Source organism: Lineus longissimus, chromosome 9, assembly GCF_910592395.1.
Source record: "Lineus longissimus chromosome 9, tnLinLong1.2, whole genome shotgun sequence".
Classification (NCBI taxonomy): Eukaryota; Metazoa; Nemertea; class Pilidiophora; order Heteronemertea; family Lineidae; genus Lineus; species Lineus longissimus.
Window position 1 is genome coordinate 9,183,033 of NC_088316.1, and position 17,959 is coordinate 9,200,991.

At 43.9% G+C, this 17,959-nt stretch overlaps 1 protein-coding gene and 1 long non-coding RNA gene across 2 annotated transcripts; both read right to left on the reverse strand.

The window, feature by feature from the left end:
• Positions 1 to 2,445: 2,445 nt before the first annotated feature.
• LOC135493096 (uncharacterized) lies at positions 2,446 to 4,552 on the reverse strand. Its single transcript, XR_010448183.1, has 3 exons — positions 4,480 to 4,552; positions 3,541 to 3,604; positions 2,446 to 2,779 (listed from the first exon to the last, which is right to left on the reverse strand). It is a non-coding gene; the product is annotated as an uncharacterized LOC135493096 (long non-coding RNA).
• A 7,596-nt stretch (positions 4,553 to 12,148) lies between these two features.
• On the reverse strand, positions 12,149 to 13,978 carry LOC135493659 (uncharacterized). The gene has a single exon (XM_064781148.1). It carries the CDS (start codon positions 13,976 to 13,978, stop codon positions 12,149 to 12,151), a length of 1,830 nt encoding a protein of 609 aa, XP_064637218.1.
• Positions 13,979 to 17,959: the final 3,981 nt, after the last annotated feature.

The following is a 17,959-nucleotide window of genomic DNA, read 5'->3' on the forward strand; positions in this document are numbered from 1 at the left end:
TGACTGGTCAGTGCACTGTCGGCCTCCGTCGTGTGCAACACTCGATGGCGTCTATCATTACGAGTTCTCAATCATTACAAACTTTGAACTGCCAGAACATGATGGAAACGAAATACAATGTATATGAACATAAGGTTGTTGTGCATCTGACCTGATTCCCACTCGGCGATCTGAATATTTCTTTTATGTTAAAAGCCTTCTGATTGGTCAATACGCGCCGGCCATTCGATTTTAGCAGATCTTCAGCCAATCAGTGAATTTCAGTGAAATGGTCTCCTGATTTTAAAGCTTTGTCGGGCGATAAAAAGCATGATATCTAAATAAATTATGAGTGAAAATGTAAAATAATGAAACATGGTGATTGCTGAATCACCAAAGATGACGGCAAGAGCTTGGACTTGCACAACAAGCTGTGAATCAGGATGATGGAAGTGAACCCCCTCACCAACAGGACCAAGACAGCCAGTGATCGAAGAGCTACGTGTTGAAGAGAAATGTGTCAGGAAACTCCTCGAAAGATTAAACCCTTGGCAAGTGGCCCCGGTGGCCTACCCAACAAAGTCGTGAAGGAAACTGCAGCTGAGATGGCTCCACTCCTAACAGCTATCTTTAACCGGACACTGACAACTGGAGAACTACCAGAGGACTGGAAGTCTGCTTTCATCACGCCCGTCTTCAAGAAAGGGGTCGCCATGCAGCAGAAAATTATCGCCCATTCTCACTTACGTCGGTATGCTGCAAACTGATGGAGCACGTCATTTGTAGCCACATCTGACAGCATTTAGAAAAGCATAACATCCTCTGCAAAGTTCAACATGGTTTCCGGACTCCTGCGAAACCCAGTACTGGTGACAGCCCATGACCTCCTCAAGTACAGAGACCTTGAAAACCCAAGTCGACGTTGCTGTGTTGGACTTCTCAAAAGCGTTGATGCGGTTCCACACTGCAAGCCACTGAAGAAGGTTGAACATGCTGGAATCCAGGGAAATGTTCTGAAGTGGATAGAATCCTTCTTATCTGCAAGAACTCAGCAGGTGGCCGAGGGAGAAAAGTCAAACATCGCGTCAGTAAGATCAGGTGTCCCCCAGGGCACAGTCCTTGGCACATGCCTAAACCTGGGGCATAAAGTTCAACGTGACAAAATGTTATATACTGAGATCATCTCCACCTATATCAGTCCCCTTATCATTTACTTACGATCTCGATAGCCACGCTCTCACAGGGGTGACCCAATCGCCCTACCTTGGGGTCTTGTTTGCCAACAACGTCTCATTGGATAGCATATAAGCTCCACCTGCTCAAAGGCTAATAGCACCCTCGGTTTTGTGAAAAGGACGTTAAAATACACACCACCTGAGTTAAAGGCGACTGCCTATAAATCCTTAGTGAGATCGCGTCTAGAGTATTGTTGTGCCGTATGGGATCCGTACAAGGAAAAGGACATTCGAGACCTAAAAATGGTTCAACGTAGAGCAGCCCGCTTCGGCTGTTACGATTACCGAAGGACTAAAGCGTTACCCATATGATAAACAAACTTGGCTGAGACTCTACAGCAGAGACGTAAAAATATACGGCTAAAGACACTAAAGAAAATCATGAACGGGGAAATCGGTATCCCCATGGAGGATTACCTAAAACCACGCCCCTCCAATACCAGAAGCAAAAACCAGCAGAAATTGGCTGTATACAGGGGCAATACAGACGACTTCAAAAACTCGTTTTTTCCAAAGACAATCAAAGAGTGGAACTCTACCACTGATATCAATAACATCGATACCTCAGCCTGCCATAGCCAGCGCCACCAATAACACCAGTTGCCCACTCTGCCGCTTATACGCAAAATTATGCCGTCTGGCAGAGTATCCACCCAGAAGTATTAAGGTAGCAGGAAGGGTTGGGTGTTTGTGGTTTCTGAGTCTGAGGGGGTTGGTGTCTGTTGACTGTGCTTTAAGAGAGACTAGGCATGGCGCCAGTCTCTCTTAAAGCACAGTCAACAGGCATTTGGTCTCAGTATTTGGGTTTTGATTGCCATGACTGTACCCCTGTAAAAGTCAGAGGAGGAGAAGTTTGGAATGATGAAAGCATTAAAGAAGAAGAAATGTTATTATTGAGGAAAGCAAAATTTATTATGAGACTAGAAGGCAGTGTCCTGACTTGATTATTTTGAAAATGGCGGTCTGAACACATTAAAAGGTGGAACATGGCATTTTATCGACTTTGAAGTGTTCCGCAGTTAAAGGGAGACTATAGGCAGCAGCTAGGTAGGCAAGATAAAGTCATACAAATTTGCCAATAGGGGTCAGTCATATCTCTAGGCATGGCGCCAGTCTCTCTTAAAGCACAGTCAACAGGCATTTGGTCTTAGTATTTGGGTAAGTACAGAATCAAGGCAGCTCAGAGAGCAATGATTGAACGATGCTGTGGACAAGTCCAAGGATACTGCATCAGTCACGACCAACTTCTCATCAGAAAGCGTCACCACCAGCATATTCAATGTTTAGTTCCAACCTGTACCAGTCCAATGCACGCCTGTCATGGTCAGCAGTGGTCAGCTTAGCGCGATATGGAACATTCTTCCGAAACTCAAGCGAGGGAAGTCTGCTCATTAGCCTATCTCGCGCACTGCTCCTTCTTGTCAAACATCGTAGTGAAATCGTGGTACAGTGGGGCGTCCTCGAGGATTGCAGCTGGTCGGACAGACGTGAGGTGGAATGTGGGCGGCTGCACTTCTTCGTTGATGTGCGATGGCAGATAGCACAGTTGTTGCGTTGCATGACAGCTGAAAGTGAATGTGATATCATAGAACTGAGGCGTTTGCAATGAGACTATAGGTGAAGTAGAAGCAAGGAGTGAAATGGGCCATCTTCCAGTGACTAATATACAGAGTAAGGGCACTGGCTGTTGTTAGATTCAGCATTGAATGTATTCCTCGTACAAGCGTGAATAGTGTGGACATACAGTGAGAGGTGAGAGACCCCTTCTTGTAACTTTATCTTGGATATTATATTAGTATTGAACTTCTAGCCATGGAATATGAAGAAATTGAAGTTGTAGGCATGGAATATGAAAAGTTATTCAACGGTGAAAGACATTATTCCATGAGGCTTTGCCGTGATCGCAAAGGACGCGACGTGATTGGTTCACATGCTAATGAGGTATGATAATGATAATTACCTCTATAATGCTACTTGGACAGCGACTGTGTCGTTGACTGGAACAGTGGTCAATGTCAATGTGTGCCTGTAATGTCAATGAAGTATGATGAGGTGATGACGATAGTGCAATTATTAAATATTGGCAAGAGATCATACTGCAACATAGGTCTTGTTTTTGACAGATGACTGTGCGACATTCCCATTGGGTCTTGTTAGAGTCAGCGCTGCATGTATTCCTTGTACAAGCTTGAATAGTTGTGACGGACTTTGAGGGGTGAGAGACCCCTATCGGCTACTTCGTCTAACTTTATCTTGCCTACCTAGCTGCTAGCAATAGTGCCCCTTTATCAAGACTGAAACCCACTGTGCGGGGCTAAGAAATTACCTTTATAATCCTAGTTGGATAACCACTGTGTAGATGATTTGAAGAGTGCTCTGTGGATGTGTGCCTGTAATGTCAATGAAAGTATGATGAGGTCATGACGATAGTGGAATGACGAAATATTGGAAAGAGATCTATTCCTAGAAGAACATATGTCCTGTTTTGACTAGGTGGCGCATTTTAGAATCAGCAGTGAGCACTGTGTGTAACATGGTGGAGGCAGCGGAGATAATAACTGTCTCGAAAGTATTGTTATATGGCCTTCCCTAGGCCCATGGGGTTAAATTTACAATCCACGATTGAAAAGACGTAGTTTGATCGCATTCAACTATAAATCCATTGAACAGTTGTGTTCCTTTAGTCAACCGATGACCTTTTGTTGGGCCATGATCGGGGATTGTAAACTGTAAATGTATTATGGACTGGGAGACGGGGGGGAAACACAAGTGAAACTGAAATAGACCAAAACAAGTGATTTTGGGGCTTTGGTTTAGACGCATGCCCCATGCGCCATGCAGGATTATACGGTTCATGTGAACTTGTTGACATCCATATGATCTGGTGCTGTTATTGGTCATGGACATGGTACATGGTAGGCCTAATCATCATGCCTATATGTTTCAGGAAAAGCTCGGAGTAAAATGAACTGCCGATGAATAATGATGTTGTTCATGTTTGTTTACCATGTTTACTAGTACATAGCCATAGGGTATGCACTGGCCAGTGCACTTTCTGCACGTCGTCATGGTCATGTACGTGATACCTTGCATATTTTGTTTTTTGAATGCGCATGCTTTTTGGGCAAAATCACTTGTACCAACACTAATGAATAATGTCTTCTTATCCCTATGACTCCATACACAGTGAGGGCATTGTCCCATTCCCATCAAATGGTAACTTATTGTACCGTATTAGGGTGGAAGTTGGGGAGCAGATACCTACCGTTGCACGCCTGTCATAATCAGTAGTGATGAGCTTAGCGCGATATGGAACATTCTTCAGAAACTCAAGCAAGGGAAGTCTGCTCATTAGCATATCTCGCGCACTGCTCCTTCTTGTCAAACATCGTAGTGAAATCGTAATGGAAAACGTCTGGCTTTGCGCCAGACGTTGAGACTAATAAGTGAAGAACTAATAGGTAAAGAACTTCTACTTGCGCGAGACTGCTCTGATAAAATTATCATTGCCGAGACTACGGTGACGTACACATATATTTTTTACAATCAAAAATGCCCTCAAAAGACGACATGGAATGATTATTTTATTGATATTTCCTACTATATACCTTCCAATTATCACTTTATACAAATAGATCGGCGTTAGGTCGCATGCTTTTCTTTCCTAGTGACACTATAAAGCAAAATAGTTGCAACCCCGTAAATGCGCTATAAGTCCAATAATAAGTGACGGTGACCCGTTATAAATGTTTCGCCAGCTTCGCTTTTTTGCCGCTACGCGGCGCGTTGGGCCCTTGCGTCAAGATCAAGAATCGTAGCGAAATTAAGTAATCGAATCGGTGCAATTAAACGCCTCTAACGAAAACTCCGTAATTCACGTGCTTCATTCAAAAAACAAATTGACCCATGATAACTGGATCACTATGGGTCACTTTCAACATTTTTTAGGTACAATTTAATGGAAAATCAAATTCTGCAATTTCTTTTGATAGTGATCCAACCAATAATAAGAAAATCAGCCTCGAAAGCAGTATGATTTTCCCCGGAAAAACACACAGCGCCAACTTTTGTTCAAAAAAATTATTCTGGCTTCTTCAAAATCATATACATATAAAACCTATGATATCGATAATTTACTAAATTTTATATATTTTTTTGAAGGAAGTTTTTCTAAATTTTTGTCATTTCGCGCCACTTTGACGTAAATGACCTTGAAAATCGTTTGCACACGGCACTAACGTTGTCCAGTCCTCCTTGATCAATGACATTCGCGGCATATCGAGGCCAATTATGTAGAGCTCAGACGCAGAGACATAGGATAAAAGTTAAACTATTCAATTATTTTTGCATAATAATTTAAACTATTCAATGATTTGTTACGATAATTAAGAGACTTCCAGAGAACTTTCTGAAGGAATAGAGCAATTGTGTTGAATACACATTCATCATGAGGACTCCCGAACTGTTTAAGAGTGCTAAATGAACCATATTGACCCTCAATGTATTCACATTGCTAAACTTTACAGACACCGCGCGTCTAATACCCTGACGAAAAGTACATCATGCATTTGTATGCAATCTATTTCAATCTGAAGTTGATCAGCTATTACTCATAAAAGTCATCGATGTACACACAATGGTAACAAGTTAGCGTGAGGTCACTGACCATCGCTTTTGCTCGACGCAAGGGCCCAACGCGCCGCGTAGCGGCAAAAAAGCGAAGCTGGCGAAACATTTATAACGGGTCACCGTCACTTATTATTGGACTTATAGCGCATTTACGGGGTTGCAACTATTTTGCTTTATAGTGTCACCAGGAAAGAAAAGCATGCGACCTAACGCCGATCTATTTGTATAAAGTGATAATTGGAAGGTATATAGTAGGAAATATCAATAAAATAATCATTCCATGTCGTCTTTTGAGGGCATTTTTGATTGTAAAAAATATATGTGTACGTCACCGTAGTCTCTGCAATGATAATTTTATCAGAGCAGTCTCGCGCAAGTGGAAGTTCTTTACCTATTAGTTCTTCACTTATTAGTCTCAACGTCTGGCGCAAAGCCAGACGTTTTCCATTACGATTTCACTACGATGTTTGACAAGAAGGAGCAGTGCGCGAGATATGCTAATGAGCAGACTTCCCTCGCTTGAGTTTCTGAAGAATGTTCCATATCGCGCTAAGGTCATCACTACTGATTATGACAGGCGTGCAACGGTAGGTATCTGCTCCCCAACTTCCACCCTAATACGGTACAATAAGTTACCATTTGATGGGAATGGGACAATGCCCTCACTGTGTATGGAGTCATAGGGATAAGAAGACATTATTCATTAGTGTTGGTACAAGTGATTTTGCCCAAAAAGCATGCGCATTCAAAAAACAAAATATGCAAGGTTACGGTATCACGTACATGACCATGACGACGTGCAGAAATTGCACTGGCCAGTGCATACCCTATGGCTATGTACTAGTAAACATGGTAAACATGAACAACATCATTATTCATCGGCAGTTCATTTTACTCCGAGCTTTTCCTGAAACATATAGCCATGATGATTAGGCCTACCATGTACCATGACCATGTAACAGCACCAGATCATGTTGTTGTCAACAAGTTCACATGAACCGTATAATCCCGCATGGCGCATGTGGGGCATGCGTCTAAACCAAAGCCCCAAAATCACTTGTTTTGGTCTATTTCACTTGTGTTTCCCCCGTCTCCCAGTCCATAATACATTTACAGTTTACAATCCCCGATCATGGCCCAACAAAAGGTCATCGGTTGACTAAAGGAACACAACTGTTCAATGGATTTATAGTTGAATGCGATCAAACTACGTCTTTTCAATCGTGGATTGTAAATTTAACCCCATGGGCCTAGGGAAGGCCCTATAACAATACTTTCGACACAGTTATTATCTCCGCTGCCTCCACCATGTTACACACAGTGCTCACTGCTGATTCTAAAATGCGCCACCTAGTCAAAACAGGACATATGTTCTTCTAGGAATAGATCTCTTTCCAATATTTCGTCATTCCACTATCGTCATCACCTCATCATACTTTCATTGACATTACAGGCACACATCCACAGAGCACTCTTCAAATCATCTACACAGTGGTTATCCAACTAGGATTATAAAGGTAATTTCTTAGCCCCGCACAGTGGGTTTCAGTCTTGATAAAGGGGCACTATTGCTAGCAGCTAGGTAGGCAAGATAAAGTTAGCCGAAGTAGCCGATAGGGGTCTCTCACCCCTCAAAGTCCGTCACAACTATTCAAGCTTGTACAAGGAATACATGCAGCGCTGACTCTAACAAGACCCAATGGGAATGTCGCACAGTCATCTGTCAAAAACAAGACCTATGTTGTAGTATGATCTCTTGCCAATATTTAATAATTGCACTATCGTCATCACCTCATCATTCTTCATTGACATTACAGGCACACATTGACATAGACCACTGTTGCAATCAACGACACAGTCGCTATCCAAGTAGCATTATAGAGGTAATTATCATTATCATTCATACCTCATTAGCATGTGAACCAATCGCGTCGCGTCCTTTGCGATCACGGCAAAGCCTCATGGAATAATGTCTTTCACCGTTGAATAATTTTTCATATTCCATGCCTACAACTTCAATTTCTTCATATTCCATGGCTAGAAGTTCAATACTAATATAATATCCAAGATAAAGTTACAAGAAGTAGTCAAAAGGGGTCTCTCACCTCTCACTGTATGTCCACACTATTCACGCTTGTATGAGGAATACATTCAATGCTGAATCTAACAACACCCAGTGCCCTTACTCTGTATATTAGTCACTGGAAGATGGCCCATTTCACTCCTTGCTTCTACTTCACCTATAGTCTCATTGCAAACGCCTCAGTTCTATGATATCACATTCACTTTCAGCTGTCATGCAACGCAACAACTGTGCTATCTGCCATCGCACATCAACGAAGAAGTGCAGCCGCCCACATTCCACCTCACGTCTGTCCGACCAGCTGCAATCCTCGAGGACGCCCCACTGTACCACGATTTCACTACGATGTTTGACAAGAAGGAGCAGTGCGCGAGATAGGCTAATGAGCAGACTTCCCTCGCTTGAGTTTCGGAAGAATGTTCCATATCGCGCTAAGCTGACCACTGCTGACCATGACAGGCGTGCATTGGACTGGTACAGGTTGGAACTGAACATTGAATATGCTGGTGGTGACGCTTTCTGATGAGAAGTTGGTCGTGACTGATGCAGTATCCTTGGACTTGTCCACAGCATCGTTCAATCATTGCTCTCTGAGCTGCCTTGATTCTGTACTTCCCAAATACTAAGACCAAATGCCTCTTGACTGTGCTTTAAGAGAGACTGGCGCCATGCCTAGAGATATGACTGACCCCTATTGGCAAATTTGTATGACTTTATCTTGCCTACCTAGCTGCTGCCTATAGTCTCCCTTTAACTGCGGAACACTTCAAAGTCGATAAAATGCCATGTTCCACCTTTTAATGTGTTCAGACCGCCATTTTCAAAATAATCAAGTCAGGACACTGCCTTCTAGTCTCATAATAAATTTTGCTTTCCTCAATAATAACATTTCTTCTTCTTCAATGCTTTCATCATTCCAAACTTCTCCTCCTCTGACTTTTACAGGGGTACAGTCATGGCAATCAAAACCCAAATACTGAGACCAAATGCCTGTTGACTGTGCTTTAAGAGAGACTGGCGCCATGCCTAGTCTCTCTTAAAGCACAGTCAACAGACACCAACCCCCTCAGACTCAGAAACCACAAACGCCCAACCCTTCCTGCTACCTTAATACTTCTGGATTAGCGCTCTGATATCTCGGCAAGTGTAGCGTTTTTGTGTCTCATCCAAAAACCACAATATATTCTTTACGTTTAAACTTTCGCAGTGTCCACAGAAGATAAAAATGAAACCGCCCGGGGTCATTGTGCTCAGCACAAATAAATTTGGTGGTTAGGAATTCATCCTGGTTAAGAAACATTCTACAAGTATAGTATGTAGGTCAAACCAAAGTCGGTATGACACGTGATGTATCGTTGCTTGGAGTACCTACCATAAAAATATCATCGAAAACAAGTCACTTATAAGCGAGATATTGCACTTTTTTACTTTTTTTAGTTTTGGCCTCTGGTGGCCAGTCGAGAATAAGATCGGATCAAAATTCGGTGTCCGAGGTTTCATGACGTAGGGAGTTATGTGTACCAAATTTCAAGTTCATAGCTTGAGAGGTTAAGAAACGCCCCATAGTTACATTCAAACGATCAATTTACACCATTTGACCTCGGTGAACTTGAAAAGTAGGTCGACCATAAAAGTCTTATCGAAAACGAGTCACTCATAAGGGCAGAGACACGTATTCATCCACGACCGGAAGTGTGCAAAATGCCAAGTTGTGGTAAATACATGGCTGGGATGGACCAAAGTGGAGTTACTTCTCAATCTGTGGTTGATTCTTAATCTACAGAGCCAGGCTATCACAGAAATATGCTTTTTGATAATATATTTAAGAAAATGTGGTCTCACTGGTCAGTTTAGAACTTGTATTTTGGCAGGGCCATATCAATGCGCCAGTGACGTTTTGATGGATATGGTGTACGGAAATCTTTTTTTCCCAAGCAATCGGTATTGGAATGTTTTTAAACTTTATAATGCTATTGGCAAAGGGTTCTTCTTGACACATATAAAATTTTGAGCAGATTGATTGGTCCAAGGTGTACTTTTTTTACCAAAACTTATGCACAACAATGTACACGTAATGTACACAGGTTTAAATAGAGGGCTCTGGCCATAAGAGAGATATCACATTTTTAGGTTTCCACTTCTGGCTCCCTGGTGGACAAGTCAAGAATCCGATCGGACCGAAATTCATTGTCAGAAATCACCTGACCTGAGGGGTCCTGAGTACAAAGTTTCAAGTTCGTAGCTCTAGCGGTTAAGATACGTGCCACTGTTTTTAAAACATGATACAGACAACGACGACGACGACAACGCTGGAAGTTCAGTATGTAAATGAACTAGATGCAGAAATGAATGCTTGATACAAAGTATTTACATGGAACTGTACCCTCAATGAATTCATTTATTCATATTTCTTGGATACTTGAATTGAAAAATTTGAAAGCAAATGTTAGGTTAGAGAGGAAGGAGAATGTGTATTTCGATTCAACAGGGAGTTAAACTTATTCAAAGGGGGGAGGAGTGTGATGATATCAGTGTTGAGTGTGTAGTGTAATCTGAATAAATGGGTCATAGAGTTTGAGGTGCTGCCACCTCGTGATAGATTAGGGTACTGTTCAAAATGGCTGTCATGTTCTAGAAATATACTTCAAGTGTTCAGAGTTTAAATCCGTCGTTATCTTCTTTCGGAACGCCCATCGGCAACTGAACATGGTGTCAGAAGTTAAAGAAGACTCTCATGAACTGGGAGAGACTGTTATTTTGTTGAGAGATGTCGATGTTGATGAGCTTTGAGCCAAGATTCGTGAATCTTTCCCCAGTCAGAGGAAATATTTCTGATGACTGCATGTACATCTCGTGTGCATCATGTGTATAAAGGTGCTGTGCAGTGACTTTTCATGTGCTGAACAGTGAGTTGCGCCCATGAATGATGAATCTGAAGATAATCTAAGGAACTTTCGTGACATTTTGCCCTTCCCTGTTACTGTTATTACAACAATGGCACAATTCCAAGTGCAGCCACCTGAGTCTTTTGACTTTGGTAAACCTGAAGGGTGGAATAAGTGAATCCGGCGATTTGACAGATTTCGACAGGTGTGATCGGACAATAACACACAAATGAACTGCGCATGTTCCTTTCCTTATTTAATCACAACACAAGTGACGGAGATACAATTCAGGTAGAAAATTCCCGATTTCCTGCTTCTTTCGCTCTCGTAACTTGCTGCTGCTTCCAAGGCAAATTATCCGACAGCAAGTTACGCCGCAGATGTAACAAATTTCACCATCCGAAACATCAACATACTGTAAACCCCGTTATGGCACCAACATACTCCCCCCGATGGCGAGTCGAAGAAAACGAGGAACCATCCAAACAAACACGTGCCATAACCCACAGAACAGTCCAAAGAATTCAGTCCACACGATTCCAAGTGTCCTATCTTATACTAAGATTACTTAAGAATATCGCACGCACACACATGTAGCACAAAACCTTGTGCATTTAGCCTTATGATCTATGCTAAAGAAAATCATCGAAATTACCGCGGCCGCTCAAAGTGTCCACATTCACAATGACACGGAAAGTCCAAAATCATTATGATTCACCTTCTTTTTTTTTTAAACACATCGCAAATACAACACGAATTACTAAATCCACTATATCGTACTAATAACCACTGATTATTGTCCAAATCAACGAACACAATCACGCATAAGTCCCAATCAACCATCCTCTATGGAACGACGCGAAGATTTCTAAATGTCTCATAATCATAATAATCGGAATGTCTCATTATCAGCATACTTAGTGCATCTACGTGAAACTGGAACTCTGGCAAAACAATCCAAAGATTCCAAATGTTAAATATATAAGGTGGAACTTGAGCAACAATCCCAAGATTCCACTTAACTGCTTTCTTCAAGGAAACATAATCTGTGAACTGGGCGCTTGTACAATGCTCCTCCTCCCTTTCTTACTTCTACCACTCTCACGCAGCCATCAGCTCCCGGAAATGTCTGAGTGACGATTGCCATTGGCCATTGTCCTCTTGGCCTGTCGTCATCCGAAATGAGGACCAAATCTCCAACCCTGACATTCCGTTGCTCCAACTGCCACTTTGTTCTTTCATGCAAGAGTGTCAAATACTCCTTGAGGAATCTCTTCCAGAAATGATCAGCGAGCACCTGAGCATGTCTCCATTTGCTCCTGTGATACTGATCGTTCTCAACAAATTTCCCTGGCGGTAGCCGAATGGCCCTCCTCTGCAATAGAATGACCAGGAGTGAGTGCTTCTTCATCCTTAGGGTCTTCGCTCGCCTTACAGAGAGGCCTACTATTAAGTATGGCTTCAGCCTCAACATGAGCGGTGTGAAGAGTTTCGTCTGATACTAGGCCTTCTCCCAGGATAGCCTTCAAAGTCCGCTTTGTTGACCGTACCAGTCTCTCCCACACTCCAGACATGTGTGGTGCACCAGGTGGCTGGAAATGCCATCTAATCCCTTTCTGACTCAGCTCAGCTTCAATCTGCCCTTGATTCCACTGTTCCATTGCCTCTCGCAATTCTCTCTGTCCACCGACAAAATTGGTTCCATTGTCAGACCACATGTCTGAGGGGCATCCTCTGCGTCCAATGAATCGCCGCAGGGCATTCACAAATGAACTGGTGTCCATTGACTCTGCTATTTCGAGATGTACTGCCCTCACGTTCATGCACTCGAACAGTACTCCCCATCTCTTGACCGTCGATCTTCCACGCTTAACTAACATTGGCCCATAATAATCAACTCCTGTCCTCGTAAAGGGTGGATCATACGCAATCAATCGCATATCTGGCAAGTTTGCCATCCTCTGGGTCATCCTCTGAGCCAATCTCTTCCTGCATCCGATGCATTTTTTTAGTATCCTTCGTACTGCAAACCTGGCCTGCGGAATCCAAAAACTCTCTCGCATTTTTGCCAACACATGTTCTTGACCAGCATGTTTGGTTGCCAAGTGGAAATGCTCAATCAGCAAATTTGAGACGTGATGGTGCTTAGACAAAATCATAGGATAAGCACAATCGAACGACACTGGGGCTCCGGCGATCCGTCCTCCCACTCGTAACAGGCCATCAATCAGTACAGGGCTCAAACATTTCAGCTTGCTCTTGGTCTTGACACGGCCAATATTCTCGAGACTCTCTATGTCTTCCTGAAACTCAGCTTTCTGAACTGACTTGACAATGACTAATGTAGCTTCCTTCATGTCATCTGCTATAATCTTCCGTTCAACTGATGACTTGTCCCGTAGATAGCTGCAGAACTTCCTCAAAATGACAACAGCTCTCACCAATCGAGTCCAGTTCGAATACCTTTCCAGTAGCTTTGATACAACTGGCTTCTCCTCTACACCAATAGCTCCAATTATTCTTTCTTCCTTGATCTCAGGGTCTTCATTGGGCAGTGGCGGAACTTCTACATTTGGCCAGTTCTCCTCTGATCCCCAGAGAAATTCTGGTCCTCTAAACCAATGGCTTGCTTTGAGAAAGCTCTTGACTGACTGTCCTCTCGATGCTAAGTCTGCTGGATTCATGCATCCAGGAATGTGCTGCCACTGATCTATTTTTGACCCATCACGAATTTCACCAACCCTGTTGGCAACGTAAGTCTTGAACCGGCGATCTTCACTCCTGATATACTGCAACGTGATTTTGGAGTCCGTCCAAAAATATGTGTCCTCCACCAATAGATCCAACTCACGGCGTACCAGTCCATCCACTCTGACAGCAATGACAGCGGCCTGTAGCTCAAGGCGTGGTACTGATACAAACTTAGCAGGAGCTGTTCTCGACTTCGCAATCAGGAAGGCACACTCTATTCTCCCGTCATCATATATTTTTCTCAGGTATGCCACACTTCCATAACCGGTCTCACTTGCATCGCAAAAATGATGTAACTGTATCCTGCCCTTTGTCTCAGCTGTGAAATACCAACGTGGTATAGCGACGCTCCGTAAACCAGGCAAATCCTTCTTCCAAGTCTCCCATGCTGCCAACAGATTTTCCGGAAGTTCCATTTGACTCCAAGTGGTCTTTCTACTGTTGGTGTATCCAGGTCGAGGTCTACAGATCCGGTAGCACGTACTTCTCCAGGCAAGGCTTTTAGGACCTCAGTGGAATTTGACACAAACTTTGTCAACTGCATCCTTCATTCAGCTAACAGTGCAATCAGGCCTAGCGATAGCAAGATTGCAACTCCGACCTTGGCGACACTCTTCAGGAAATCATCAACATAGAAACTTCGACGTACTGCTGCTGCTACACCTGGATCGTACTTCCTGCCATGATCCTCAGCACATTTTCTCAGTCCAAACGTGCATGCACAGGGACTATCTGTAGCACCAAAGATGCGCCTCTTAAATTGACAAACAGCTGGGTCCCTTTCAAGTCCATCTCGCCACCACAGAAACCGCAACGCCTCACAGTCTGCTCTCGATACCTTAAACTGGGAAAACATGGCTTTGATGTCTGCTGTAACAGCCACCTTGTGCTCCCTGAACCTCATGAGCACGCCCAAAAGATTACTGTTGAGGTCGGGTCCCTGCCCCAATTCCTTGTTAAGTGAGATGTTCTTGAACTCAGCTGCAGCATCAAATACTACTCTTACACGTCCGGGTTTGTTCACATTCTTCACCCCGTGGTGTGGCAAATACCATACTTTGCCATTTGAAGAATCTGCCTCCTCCGGTGTAAGAACCCTTGCATACCCCTCTTGAAAATTCGCATCCATCGCTTGTTGGTACATCACAGCATACTCTGGATCCTTGTCAAAGCGTCTTTTCAGGCTGGCCAATCGTTTCTCTGCCATTAGCTTGTTATCTGGAAGCTCTGGGTTGCTACTCTTCCAGAGTAGTCCATTCTCATAGTAGCCTGCTTCTGTTTGATGGGTTGTATTCTCCAACAAAGCCAAACAACGGCGATCACCAACTGACATCATCTTTACATTGCTATCCTCAAATCCATGCTTCTCCACTTCCCACAACTTCTCAACCGCTTTTCTTAGGTTGGCATCTTCGCCTGTACTCCGGGTTTCTGAAGTTGCACCTTGGTGTGTAACGATGTGGTTGACATCCACTTCTGAGGTTGCACCATCTTGTATTGGGCCAGCCACACCACCATCCTAACAGCATATGGCTGATTGTTAGGGTCTTTACCATAGCAGCTTTCCAATACCGCATGTGCTATAGGCACACTCTCACCGATGAGCACCAATACTGCATCAATGTCGACCTTCGCAGAAGGTTGAATCCCCTTGAGATGATCATATGCAGCCAAGTCCATGGCTTCTCGATGATGCCGACTGTCAATGTACAGTTCACCAACAACATATGCCTTTGCTACTGGGATGACAGGCTGGTCTCTATCAATAGGCTGTAAACTACATGTACACACTGTGACATCTTTGGGTTGTCCTTGGACAAGAACTGTATTCACCAGAATTGATTCCTGTTTCCCCTTCAACTCCAATATCTTTGCCAATTTTTTTGTTATCAGTGTAGTGCTCGAACCCGTGTCTAGCAGTCCTAATATTGTGGCTGACCTTCCATTTTCTGCTAGCACCCGCACTGGCACAACCTTCAGCAAAACACCCCCATGACCTGGCCTAGATGTTGACATGGCCCCAACCGTCTGGGAAGTGGAACCTGTCTGACTCCTTTCTCTGTCCTTATCCACAGCAGGTGTTGACCAAGACCCTCCAGGCAATCCCTCCTTGCGTTTGTCATTGTGTAACAGTGAGTGGTGGTCACCACCACAGGTCTCACATGGCTTCTTCCTCCTACAGTCTTTGATCCTGTGCTTTCCAAGACATCCATAGCACAAAAGATTTGCCCGTGCAAATTTTCTCCTAGCCTGAGGATCCTCTTTCTTGAACTTGAAGCAGTCCCCGATGAAATGACCCCTTTTGCAAAATCGGCACTGTGGCTTAGTGCTATCCTGCTTCTGCTGGTTGTCCTCGCTAGCAGCTTGTGTAGACAGAGTCGTAACCTTGAACTGCGGATTGGGTGCTAAGGCTGTCTGCTTAGACTTATCTTTCTTCGTGGCAAATGAACTACTGGTAGAATACGATGCTGATTTCACCTCAAACACTACATGGTTCACAACCTTGGCCTGGCGCTTTACGAAGTCGACCATATCAAACAAGTGTGGAAATCTATCCTGATCTTCTAACCTCGACACCTCTTTCACCCATCTGGCTTGTACTCCTGCTGGCAAACGATCGAACACAGCCCTTAGCGTCGCCTGAGTGTCGGCTTCCCTCAGCAGATCAAGATCCGACAGAGTCTTATACGCAGCATTCAACTGGTCAGAGAATTCAAGCAATCCTTTGCTATCCTGTTGGGTAATCCTCTTGCCACTAGTGATTCTCTCGATGCAAGATTTCACAATCTGATATGGTCAACCAAATCTGTCTTTCAATACGTTTAACGCTTGAGTATAACCATCCTTGGTCCCGTCGAAATGCAGAATTGCCTTATGTGCATCTCCCGTTGTGAGCATCAGCAACTGTGACAGTTTGAAGCTATCTGTAAAAGGCTTAGTCCCAACTCTCAAATCAAAGGATCTACGAAACTTGGTGTATTCCGAAGGAGTACCATCAAAAGACATAGGTGGAGGAGTAGGCAACTCAGTCTGAAGCGCTAATTTCTCCAATACTAATGCCAATGTTGCGTCACTCGATGCGCCCTGGCACCTCCCCCCATCAGGAAGCTGATGATCGACTTGACTATAACCAGCTGGGTTGAGCTCCATTGGCCCTGCACCTGGTTGTACTTGATATGAGTTTCGAGGCATTTGACCCGCCCCTGCTCTTCCTTGATGGTAATCAACTTGTGTCCCTGCAGCTGGAAAATGCTCTTGCCCCCTGCCATGATAGTGTTGCCTGCTATCATCACTGCTATGATGCACAACATTTGAAGGGATTTGACTAACTTCCATTTCGGCTTGGGGCTGATAGTTTGCCATGGAACTAGTGTATGCACACATTGGCTTAATACCGGTATTACAAATGTCTCTTGCCATCCGATCTCTGTAGCATAGGTCCTGATGTACGGCACTGCTCCTAGGTCCATGATCCATATAGTCACCTCGATCTGTGTAGCTAAGACCTGCACTGTGAACTTGATTTCCCCTTTGAAATCTGCCTTCACCATTTACCCGGCCTGAGTACTGTGCTTGGCTCGCGCAGTCCAGTAAATACTAAACGGGTTCGTAATTCTGATGGTTTATATCCTGATACAATCCTGTGTAGGTTTCCTCCTGTATCATTGGCCTTGACTGGTCGTAACATTTTTTAGTGTCACTTTCCTTATCTATAGGCCTACCACTGACTCCCGGTTCAGGCTTTAATCTAATCACTCCTGGCGAATTACCAATAGCTCCTGATCCCATGGGTGTGAACCTCACTGCATCCGGGTTGAGCCCCATCCCAGGGCTTACTTCATTTTGACTATGCACTGTGTGCCGTGCAATTTTGCGTACCGGTACTCTGCTGTTTGCTACATGTATATTATCACCAATCTCCTTGGTTATAACAGACTGCTGTGCTCCCTTTATACCAGCCTGGCGTTTTCCCATCTCATACTCCAAAAGTAATCCCAGCTTCTTGCATTCCTCTTCCATAACGTGAATCTCATTTTCTAAATTACATCTATCCTGTTTCTGAGCAGTGGTCCCCTGAGATTCACAATTCTGAGCTTTATGCAAAACTCCACTGCTAGGAGTATCATCCGACAGTGGCGCCATCCCATTAGCGACGTTAGAACTATCCATGCCCTGCATTTGAGCCAGGTAACTAATTTGATTCCTTGCCACTTCCAAAATATGCTTTACCTGGCGTCCTATTTCATAATATCTGTCCCATGCGACGCGTGCCTCGGGCTGTAACGCCACAGCACTAAAATTATCCAGCTGTTTCCTGTATTTCTCCGACGATGAACAGATGTCCTCCTCAGCATCCTCAATTTCCTCTACGGACATTCCTGTGAGCCCTCCCTCCA